The sequence below is a fragment of the Ambystoma mexicanum genome, chromosome 1p (assembly GCF_040938575.1).
Source record: "Ambystoma mexicanum isolate Mex_15411 chromosome 1p, UKY_AmexF1_1, whole genome shotgun sequence".
Classification (NCBI taxonomy): domain Eukaryota; kingdom Metazoa; phylum Chordata; class Amphibia; order Caudata; family Ambystomatidae; genus Ambystoma; species Ambystoma mexicanum.
In genome coordinates, this window is record NC_090921.1 from 616,831,067 (window position 1) to 616,843,164 (window position 12,098).

The 12,098-nt window shown below is 52.4% G+C and overlaps 1 protein-coding gene across 4 annotated transcripts in view; it reads left to right on the plus strand.

The window, feature by feature from the left end:
- LMNB2 (lamin B2) overlaps positions 1-12,098 on the plus strand; it is a 162,025-nt gene that overhangs the window by 71,444 nt on the left and 78,483 nt on the right. For all 4 annotated transcript variants that reach the window (XM_069649601.1, XM_069649600.1, XM_069649603.1 and 1 more), the window contains exon 8: positions 10,905-11,229. In XM_069649601.1, coding sequence (XP_069505702.1) covers positions 10,905-11,229 — 325 coding nt within the window. The remainder of the gene's footprint in view (positions 1-10,904; positions 11,230-12,098) is intronic.

Below are 12,098 nucleotides of genomic sequence, written 5' to 3' on the forward strand. Positions count from 1 at the left end.
GGTTCTCCAGCAACGGCGGCCGCCCTATCGGAGCGGCGGAGGCAAACAGGGTTCCTCCAAAGGTTCCAGCGGCGGATTTTCCACCTACCGTCAAGCGGCCCGCTCGTCGTCACAGGAAGCTTACAGGGGACGAGGCAAGTCAGGCGGACCCCGCTGTCGTTGCCAAGGAGGACAAGGCGGCAAAGCCTCGTCGAAGCAGGACTGAACCAGCCGTGGGGTCGGGCCCCCACCGAAGCACCCCGGTGGGAGGCCGGCTGGCGAGCTTCGTCAGCGTGTGGGAGTCCATCTCCACCGACCGTTGGGTGCTGGACGCCCTAGCTCAGGGTCACGCGCTCTAGTTTCTAAAGAGGTGCCCGCGCGTCCCCCCTGTGGCCAGGAAAGATCACGTCCCTCAACTTCTCTTGGAGGTAAAGGCGATGCTCAAGAAGGGCGCCATCGAGCTCGTCCCAAAGAGGCTTCGGAGTTTACTCAAGATACTTCCTCGTGAAGAAGACTGGAGGATGGCGTCCCATCCTGGACCTACGACGACTGAACAAATTCATCAAGGCACAGAAGTTCCGGATGGTCACCCTCCAACACGTCCTGGGTCAACTGGAGGAGGGCGATTTCCTGTCCTCGTTGGATTTGGAGGATGCCTACTTCCATATTCCCATCCTAAAGGGACACCGAAAGTTTCTCAGGTTCGTGGTCCAAGGGCGTCACTACCAGTTCAGAGCCCTTCCCTTCGGATTGAGGTCGGCACCCAGGGTGTTGAAGTGCCTCGCACCGGTGGCGGCGCAGCTGCGCCGAGAGGGGATCCACGTCTACCCCTCCCTGGACGACTGGCTCATCCGAGCAAAGACGAAGGAGCTCGCCGTGGAGCACACGGCAAGGACCGTCCAACTACTTGCGGACCTGGGAATCTCCATAAACTACGCCAAGTCCCACCTGGTGCCCGCGCAAGACGCACTGTTTCTGGGAGCGAAGCTCGACAGTGTCGCTTCTGGCCTCTCCGTCGGAGGAAAGGACGAGGGCCATCTTGGGCAAGGTGCAGCGGATGCTGGTTGCAGACGCGGCCATGGTGCGGTTCTTCAAGTCCCTCCTCGGAATGATGTCTTGCATTTCTCATCCGCCTGTGCAGGCTCCGGATGGCGCCCGTTGCAGGAGTTCCTGGACGCGCGCTGGATCCAGACGACGGGCAGCTTCGAGGAGAGGATCACACTCGACGAGAGTTTCCGATGAGTGATCCGGTGGTGGGGCACCCGCGCGCATCTGACGGCGGGCATGGACTTCCAGACCCCCGGCCACCAGGAGACGGTGACCACGGATGCCTCCCTGGAAGGGTGGGGAGCGCACACCGAAAATCTGCACGCGAGAGGCCTTTGGCTTCCGACGGAGAAGTCCCTCCATATCAACGTCCTGGAGCTCCGTGCAGTGTTTTGGGCCCTCAGGTCCTTTCTTCCGTCCCTCAAGGGCAAGGTGGTGAGGATCTTCACCGACAACACCACCACCGTGTTCTACATCAGGAAGCAGGGCGGAACCAGGTCCCCAGCCCTGTCCAAGGAGGCGCAGGATCTGTGGCATTGGGCCGTCGCCCAAGGGATGTTTCTGGTGCAGTTTCATCTGGCAGGGATAAAAAGCACCATCGCCGACTCGCTCAGCAGAGAGCTGCGCTCGTGCCACGAGTGGGAACTACGACAGGATCTAGTGGACCGCCTCTTCCGACGGTGGGGCACACCCCAGATCGATCTGTTCGCGACGGCGACGAACTCCAAGTGCCGGAAGTTCGGAAGCAGGTTTCGCAAGCCAAGGAGCATGGGCAATGCTTTCTCGTTCCCCTGGGAGGGCCTGTCTGGTGCCACGCACAGAAGATTAACCCTCTACGGATTACGGCTCCCCAGGTACTGCCGTACCTTCTGACGCTGGCCAAGGCTGGACTGGCGCACGCGTCCATCAAGATTCATCTTGCTGCGATCTCCCGATACACCAGAACCACGGGGCGGACGTCTTTGTGGTCTCATCGTCTGGTGAAAGAATTCATGAAGGGACTGTTCAGATCGTTCCCGCCGGTGAAGGCTCCGGCCCCGGCGTGGGAGCTCAACGTGGTGCTGACCAAGCTCATGGGACCTCCGTTCGAGCCTCTGCACTCGGCTCCGTTGAAGTTCTTGTCGTGGAAAACAGCGTTTCTTGTGGCCATCACCTCCGCATGAAGAGTGGGAGAGATCCAGGCCCTTTCCTGCAAGCCCCCGTACTTGACTTTTCACGACATGAGGGTAGTGCTCAGGACGCACCCCTCCTTCATGCCCAAGGTGCCGTCGGACTTCCACCTCAACGAACCCTTGGTGTTGCCTGTTTTCTTCCCGTCGCCTTCGTCGCCGGCTGAAAGGACTTTGCACTCGCTGGATGTGGCTATAGTGCTGAAGTTTTACGTGGACCGCACGAAGTGTTTTCGGAAGACGTCACAACTTTTTGTGAACTTTGGACCTGTCAATCAGGGGAAGGCTCTCTCAAAGGCCTCCATTTCCAGATGGCTCTCCCGCTGTATCGTGTACTGTCATCGGTTGGCAAACCGACCGCTGCCTGGCCGTCAGAGCCCATTCCACCAGAGCGACCGCAGCTACCACGGCGTTCCTATCTGGTGTGCCCTTGCTGGACATCTGCAGGGCTGCTACGTGGAGGTCGACGCACACCTTCACGAAATTCTACTGCGTCGATCGGGATTCCAGGGAGTCCAGGGTCGGCCAAGCAGTGCTGCGCAGGTGAGCCTGGTGAGGAGGTAAGAATTGCTTAATGTTGAGTTTGATGTAATGCTTAATGTTGAGCCTTTGCCACCTCCTGTGGTTGTGCATGTGTGTACTGCTATGTATTCTTTATTCATGAGCATGTGAATCCATGCCAGACCCCATGCTGGAGAAGGAACAAGTTACTTACCTGTAATTGTTGTTCTCCAGCATGGGTCTGGCATGGATTCACATGCGAACCCTCCCGCCTACCCCTCTGCGGCTCTTCACTTGGTCATACTGCCACTTCACGTGCTACGAAATCTGAAGATGGCTGCCAGAGGCGGGGCTTAGGTAGAGGGCAGTCATTGGCTGTGGTCAGTATGACGCAGAGATCAGTGATTGGTTACTACTACGAAAGACAGATCAGAAACGAAACTGATACTGATTTTTTCTTTACCGGGGATTCCCAGCCTGACGACGGAATATTCATGAGCATGTGAATCCATGCCAGACCCATGCCGGAGAACAGTTACAGGTAAGTAACTTGTTCCTACCTTTGCAGTCACTTTCTCTAGCTCACAATGCCAACTGTCGATACCCTTGTTTGCTCTTGCTCTGCCTCAAATGGATGAAATGTTCCCATGAGGAACTAAAGCATTTGTGAGTTGGCAGATGAGGGAAAGGTCAAGCTTGAAACTCAATGTTATGTTTAGCTACCTGCTTAAGGTTATGAGCGGCAAGAACTTCTGGTTTGGGAGAAGGGCTCCTTAATTGGACAACTGCATATACCAATTTCTACAACATTAGTATGTTGGGCAGCAAGCTCGGAAACCTGACTTTGAAATGCTCAGCTGCTCTGCCTAGTGGCTTGCTGGGACTTTCACCTGTCAAGGGAAGGGCAGAGTATTCCATCAGATAATGGTGTGGTTGGGGGGGAAAATCCCTGCTAGCTTTTCAGAGGTATTGCCCTGCGTCTCCCACAAGCCCCACACTCCTCTGTATAAAAAGATGCATCCAAGAAGGTCTGATGGCAGCAGATATTTTCCCAGTGTTTAGAGTTTTAACTAATATTGCCATTCTCCAGCATGGGGTCTGGCATGGATTCACATGCTCATGAATATTCCCAGTCAGGAATCCTTGGTAAAGAGAATCGGTTTCAGTTTCACTTCTGAACTCTCTTAACAACCAATCAATGGTCTCTGGGTCATACTGCCTCCAGCCAATGACTGTCCTCTACCTAAGCCCCTCCTCTGGCAGCCATCTTCAGATTTTTACCACATGTTCAAGTGTTGAGAGTCCTCGTGCTATAGCTCTCTAGCTTTTACTCAGTTTTACTCTTATTTTTTTTCGGTCAATCGAGCCTCATGCACCACCAATTAACTTTCAGATTAACGGGACCTGTTTTCAGATTCTTCAGCGCCCCTCGTGGGCAGATTTGCATCCAGTTTCTTCTTGGAGGTTTCCAGAAGCTTCTTTGGGGCCTACACCACGTGGATATGGTGGAAGAGAAGGACTCTGCGTCTAAGGTTTGCCCCGGCTGCAACCTACGGAACGTCTTTTCAGACTATGGCCATTCCCTGTGCCTCTACTGCCTGCATTCGGACCAGGCGCATGCAGAGGACTGCGTGGCTTGTCGGGAGATGGTGCAGCGCACGCGGGCTGACCGATGCAAGCGCCTCAATGAGTGGCTGCAGGCCAAGGCCCCTGCTCTGGGTGAGTTCTGGCAGCATGCCTCCGCTGCACAGAAGACATCAGAGCGGTCTTCTAAGACCTTTGAGAGCACTCCCTCATAGGGACCCCAACATAAGGCTAAGCACCGTGAGTCCACTGCCTCTGGGAGCGCCGTTGCGACTGGCTCCTCGGCGGCCAGGGCGAGTTCACCGTCTACGGCACCATCGACCACGGGCCAGTGCCCAGGCTCTTCAAAGAGGAAGTCGTACCATCCGGGCAAACCTTTGGAGAAGACCCAAGGGGGGGAGCGGGGTCACAACCCTCCCTCTAAGCCGAAGGTACATCAAAGACCCACACTTCCATCGAAGTAGTGGCGGTGTCCCTTACGAAGGCCGCTGAGGCAGATTCGCAGGGCACGGCCCCTAAAGTGAGGGTATCCCTGCCTGCCAGGAGGGAGTCTCCTTTCCAGCCCATCGAGAAGACTCCGGAGAAGGTGATGCCCATCATTTCACCGAAACTGTCTCCCCCTGGTCGCAGAAAGGGAGGGGGGGGGTGGTAGCCCTACAGGGCACGGACATTTCCTCAGAAGGAAGAGCTCACCAGCCTCCCGGTCCTCTAGGAGGGGAGATGCTCAGGCCCTATTGGGGGGTGGGGGGGGGGGAGATCCCAACAAGGGTGTTGACTACGAGTGACCACATGGCGATGACTACAGAGCTTTATCAGCCTAAACCGCCAACGCCCTGGTCCCCGTCGCCTCCACCCCAGCAGCCACCTGGGGATATCTCAGTGGACATTCGGCAGCATCCCAACCCCCTGGAAGGTGAGGGGAAGAAGTTTGATGCCATCGGGCAAAAAGTGATCTCAGTGGCGGCAATGACCATCAAGGCCGCCAACACTCGCCATTGTGGCGTGTTACGACAGGGAACTTTGGTTCAAGATGGCCCTCTTCTGGACTTCCTTCCCAACAAGCGGGCTGAGGCGTTGGAGATTCTAGAGGCAGGCGAGGTGGCTTCAGATAATGCCATTAGTGGCCACTGACATTGCCAACACAGGATTCTGTCAGATGGGCAACAGTTTGCCTTCGGGTAGGCTGGCTGAGGGCCACGAATTTCCACCAGGATGTTCAGTTGAAGGTGTTGGACATGCCCTACGGGGACAATTTGTTTGGAACGACTGTGGACGAGTCTCTCGGCCATCAAAGCGGACAGACCGCTTGTGCCCTGGGCACCCTTCAACGGCGGCCGTCCTTTTGGACTTCTGGAAGGAAATCCCAAAGTTCCTCTTAAGGGATGTGGAGGTGTCTCGTCCTACCGTCAGACCCCAGCTCATCGGCCAAGGAGACCTACAGGGGCTGCGCCAAGTCTGGAGGCGGACGTCGCCGCCAAGGCGGCACTTCGACATTGAAACAAGATTGAACCGGCCATGGAGTCGGGCCTCCACCTGTGCACCCTGATGAGGCCGGCTGGCGAACTTGTCAGCATGTGGAAGACCATCTCCACCGACCGTTGGGTGCTGGACGCTCTTGCCCACAGACGCACCCTAAAGTTCCAACGGAAGTGTCCAAGGATACCACCAGTGGCCCGTCAGGAAAACCACATCCGTCTGCTGCTGCTGGAGGCACGGGCTGTGTTAAAGGGGGCGATCAAGCTCGTCCCGAAGAGGCACCGGGGTTTACTCAAGGTACTTTCTCGTCAGAAAGGGGGCTGGAGGCCCTTCGTCGAAGAAACAAGTACATCCAGTCCCAGAAATTCTGCATGGTTACTCTTCAGCACGTGCTCAGACAGCTGGAAAAGAGGGGGAAGTGAAGGGGGGGGGGGGGGCTTCCTCTCGTCTGACTTGGAGGATGCATATTTCCACATCCCCATTCAAAAAGGACACAAAGTTCCTGCGCTTCGTGTTGCAAGGGAAGTACTACCCTTCGGATTGAAGTCTGTGCCAAGGGTCTTCAAGTACCTGGCGGCGCAGCTGCGACTACAGGGATTCATGTCTATCCTTATCTGGACGACTGGCTCATCCGGGCCAGCTCGAAGGGGATGCTCGTTCAACTATGCAAAGTCCTGCTTGATTCCATTGCCAGATGGGCAGTTTCTGGGATCCCGGCTCAACAGTGTCGTTCCTGGCATCTCATCTGATAAGATGGCGGATAGCGGCCATCTTGGGCAAAGTACAACTGTTTGCCCTGAAGATCACAAGGGTGAGGTCCATCACGTCCCTGCTCGCCATTTGGCTGTGCAGACTACAGATGCGTCAGCTGCAGGAGCTGCTCGACGCCCGTTGGATACAAGTATCAGGAAGCTTCGAGGACAAGAATACTCTACGAGAGATTCCGTCGAGTGATTCGGTGGTTGGAGTTGGCGCACATCTGTCCGGAGGTGTAGATTTTCAGGCCCCTACTCGCCAGGAGACAGTAACGACGGACACTAAGTCTTCACCCGAGAGGCCTGTGGCTACCGGAGAAGACGTTGCACATCAACATGTTGGAACTGCGGGACATGTTTTGGGCCCTCTTTCCTTCCATCCCTTGGGGCCAAAGTGGTACGGGTCTTCACGGACAGTAACCGCACCATGTTTTACATCAGGAAGCAGGGGGACACCAGATCCCCGGCGCTCTCCACGGAAGTGCAGGACCTGTGGCACTGGCCCGTTGCCCACTGGATGTTCCTCATCTGGCAGGAGTGAAGAGTCGCCGACTCGCTCAGCAGGGAGCAGCGCTCTTGCCACAAGTGGCAGCTTCGGCAGGACCAAGTGGATCACCTGTTCCGCAGTTGGGGCAATCCCCAGATCTATCTATTTGCGACAGCGACGAACACCAAGTGCCAGAGCAGGTTTCCACAAGTGGGGAGCATGGGGGGGGGCACATTTGCATTCCCCTGTTTCTGTATGCGACAGTCCCAGTGCAGAATGATCCTCGTCGCACCGGTGTGGCCGAGGCCGGTATGGTACCTGGACCCTGTTGATATGTCAGTGGCCACTCCAGTCCAGCTTCCGGTGGGTGTACATCTTCACGCCATGGACAGAGGTGCAATCCTGCACCATGACCCAGGATCGCTGAACCTGAAGGCCTGGCTCCTGCAGCATTATAATTTGGGGGTTACGACCTTCTGGCGGAACTGCACGGATGTGCTTGCCAAGGCCAGGGCATCGTCCACGCTGAAATGCTAGACATAAATGGAAGAAGTTTGCCGTTCTGTGCTGTGCACAGATTGACCCTCTATGGGTCACGGCTCCACAGGTGGTGCCATATTTGTTGTCATTGGCCAAGGCTGGACTGGCCCATGCTTCCATCAAAGTTCATTTGGCGGCTATCTTCTGCTACACCACATTGCCGGGACGGTTGTCGCTGTGGTCGCACCATCTGGTTAAGGAGTTTATTAAAGAACTGTTCCGTTTGTACCTGCCGGTGAAGGCTCCAGCCCTGGCGGTGGAATTCCATGTGGTGCTGACTAGGCTCATGCACCCTCCATTCAAACCTATGCAGACCGTTCCAATGAGGTTTTTGTTGTGGAAGACCGCGTTCCTCGTGGCCATTACATCTGCACGACCGACGAGTGGGTGAGATTCAGGCCCTGTCCTGTAAGCCACCTTATTTGACATTTCACGATACAAGGTTGGTGCTGTGGACGCACCCCTCCTTTATGCCCAAGGCGCCGTCGGACTTTCATCTAAACAAGCCCTTGGTGTTGCCCGTGGTGTTTCCGTTGCCTTTGTCGCCGGCAAAGAGGACTTTGCACTTGCTGCATCGATTCACATGCAAACCCTCCCGCCTACCCCTCTGTGTTAGGGAGAATTCTCTGTTTAGGCTGAATTTCCTAACCTAGTGAGTCCCCCAGCAGCTGTGCTGGATTTCTGGAGTTGTTTTTTTTTTTTCTCCTGCCAAGAGTGACTCTTTTCCTCACACTCTTGGACATGATTTGAGGGGTTCCTTTGACTGTTAATGTGTTTTATGGGCTATGGGGTCTTTTACTCCATAGGGTCTCATGTGTTTTTACTATGTTACACAGCACCCTCTGTGCCGTGAAGCAGGGGTGTCATAGTGACACCCCACCATAGACTCCATACCCTGGGACTGACTGTCTCCCAAGGCATGTAAAGTCACCATTGGCTTTGCTAGTCTCAAATTATGAACAGAAACCAGTACAAACCATCATATTGTGGATGTACTGGTCGGGGCAATTCGATTGCCCGTGGTCTGTTGTTCTAGGGGGCACGTCTCCGTCCACCCTGATCGCGTTTTGGCTGGTGGCAGTGGATACTATTTTTATATTCGACCGTGAATATATCTCTATGGGATCTTGCCATTGTTCGAGGCTACCAACTTATTGTTTAATTCCTATAGCCTCGAACATACCGTCGGGTTATTTAATATTAATTCACCGGGTGGTATTTTTTGCCAGAACTCGATTATAAAATGGCGTTTGTGTTCTCTTCTGTGACTCCAACCCAAGTCGAGCCCTTTGTTCCACTTTTTGGGGGGCTTCTCCACAGAAGCTTCCAAAAGTGGTGCCACTCTGTCTGGGTACCACAGGGGGTGTGGGAGGGGGTTTAGGCACCCTGGACTGAGTTGCCTTGGCAACTCTAGTCGCACTCTTGTGTGATTGGCCCAAGCATGTTTGATTGCTAGGCTGAATGAATGGGGGTTTCTTGCATAAAAGCAGGGCTTTTAGGACTGGAACTTCAGAAGTCGCCACAGGACCTGAAAGATCCGAAGAGGGAGAAGCTGAGCCGACCTGCAACGACACCACCGGTGGAGCCCTGTTGAACCGTCTCGCCACTTCCCGACGACAGAGGAGGAGATCTTGCCGGAGAGTCTCTTCCCCTTGAGCTGGTGGGGACAACCAGTTTGCTTTCCTTTTTCGCCTGAGTGTTCTCACCAGTTCAAGGTACTGTTCGCCTGGCCTCCCTTCCTATAGATTGCTACAAGTTGACAGTAAATCCTTAACCTTCTAGACTGGCCTATTGACCATCTAACTGGTCCCTTTCTTTTGGTCCAACTTCTTTCTAAACCTTTTCGAGACTTTTTTGCGCTTTTCAACCGTGGGACCTTGGACGCATTTCGTTCTGATGCTCAAAGTATATCCGGCTTTCTGAACTTCAGTTTGATTCTGCCTTCCTCTCTTGCTGTGTTCTTTTGAAAGTGTTGGGATCTGTTTCAATTTATGCTCTGCCTTTCTCTCCCTTTGTAACCGAATTATTAGAGTGCCATCTGCGTTAAGTGGCGCTTTACTTAAGACTTGTCTATTCTTTTAAGGGAGTGTATATACTTTAGTGACTGTTTTTGAACTTGCTTGATATTAGTGCCAGTGTGTTTCTATAGATGTGTTTTTAAAATAAATTATATATCTTTTACACCAAAGCTCTGGTCAGTGTTTGCTTGTTCTACTGTGTTTACCTGCCCTATTGTGTACTGCCTAACTCTTCTTGAGAGAAGTCTGACTGCTCAGCCACAGCTACCAGGTAAATCTGGGTGGTGCAGACTGCTACCAATTGGGTTTACTGTTAACTCCTGTAGTCCTAAACTTTTTGCAGTGGTCCCTGAGGGAACTGCACAGGTTTCTGCCTAACACTCTGCGGCTCTTTTGGGCCTACTGCTACTTTACGTGCTACCAAATCTGAAGATGGCTGCCAGAGGGGTTTAGGTAGAGGGCAGTCATTGGCTGGGGGCACTATGACCCTGAGCACAGTGATTGGTTATTAGAAAACAGTTCAGAAGTGAAACTTTTTTTTTTCTTAACCAAACCAGCCTGACTGAGAATATTCATGAGCATGTGAATCCATGCCAGACCCATGCTGGAGAACAGTTACAGGTAAGAAACTTGTTCCTTAGCTATGCGGTGAAAGCAGGCAAAATTACTTCGATTCAAGATATATAGCTGTGGAAATGCAGACTTTTATGCAACGCACCAAGCAAAGCATCTAGATAGGAGCAGAGCAATGGAGATGCAACTAGAATCCAGTAAATGGAGACTTCTAAACTTGAGACACTTGAGCTGGGAGGAAAGCCTAAATTCGAAACAAAGCTTGATAAAGTTACTTCCTAGCTGACAAGGGTGTACTATTTTATGTAAGGCAATAGTGGTAGGGCTATAATGGAATACAGTAATGTACTAACTTGTCAGTTGCTTCTGGTTGATGGTGGCCAGCTTCCCAGGCAAACACTGGACATTGGCTGCCCTGAGTGATCTTAAAAGGGTTCTGGAGGCCCAATCACAATGGTGGAGGGTTGAATGGGAGGTTGGGGATCAACGGGCACCAGGAAGCAAGTGGGCAGGGGTCCAGGGAGCGAGAACAATTGCACGACCTTGTTGATCCTAAAGTCTTGCCTTATTACTCCATCCTACCTTGATGGGCCAAAGCGTCCTGTTCACTAGCTAGGGTGGCCTCAGAAAAACGTCCCACAGGGCTGGTTCTGAAAATTCATCTTAATGCAGCTACTTAACCTTCAGCACCATTTTGTTAAACGGTATACTAAAACATGCAGTAACTTTAATTCAGCCACCGTCTTATATCTTATTAAAAATGATTTTCTTTCAGGCTGAAACTGTCGCCAAGCCCTTCTTCGCGGGTCACTGTCTCCCGAGCGACCTCAAGCAGCAGCAGCTCAACTGCTGTTCGTTCTTCCCGGACCAAAAGGAAACGTGTGGAGATGGAAGAACATACAGGAAGTGGCCTCCATTCAGGGAGTGGCATTGGGGCTGGTGAAGCCACATTCTCTGCAACTAGCATGAGTGGCACTGGTGCGAGCGGTAGCAGCAGTAGTTTTCATATGTCTCAACAGGCAAAGGCTGTTGGCAGCATCAGCATTGAAGAAATAGATCTTGAGGGAAAATATGTTGAACTTAAGAATAACTCTGACAAGGTAATTGTACTGCTCGTGGATGTGTAGTAGAGGGATGTGAACTGGAATAGTGAATAAGTTAACTAAATCTGTCCAACCTATTTTATGCTGTTTCCAAGTATGTTGACATAAGCCACACCTATCTTTTTTTTTGCCCTGCAATAACAGTGCATTAGAAGTTTGCAATATGCATGAAGAGGCTAGGATTGTTTGAATGCATGAATCAGATTTCACAAGTTGCTTGTTTGCTGAGGACAAGCAAAATGCCTTTATGTATTTGTCGTCATTTAAACAAAATCACTCTTAAATGGGAACTCGTGCAATTTCAAATGTCCATGGCTAAAAGGAAAATGACTTGGCTGGGTTTTAGATCATTGCATGGTGTTATGGCTTTTCTCAACTGAATCCTATTTGTTTAAATATCAAAGTAGCTCTATTTGGTTCTTGCTGTTATGTGGCATTGAAACTGACGCCTTATCAAGATGAGACACAACCTGTAGGTTTACCTACCCATGATGGCCTTAGTGGCCATTCCCACCCACAACGTGCCCTGCCCAAAATATACCCCCACACCTATGGTTCAGTCTAGCTCTACTTCCTGAAAGGCACTAAATTAATCTATCGTTGATAGAACTGTACTACGTGTCTCTTCAGCCATATGGTTTATAAACGGCATCCATTCCTCACTGAAATCCAAATGGTGATAATACCTGGGCCTATTAAAATTCCTGTCCATCTTGTATGGTCATTAGATGGGCATTTGAGAATTTGCAGAATGTGCCCAGGTACTACCGTCATTTGGCAGCTTTTGACCTCTTATGGCCGGGGGGGGGGGTACTATTATGGAAGTGCCTGCCAAATGCAGATCCCATGCCTAGCCAAGCCAAAAC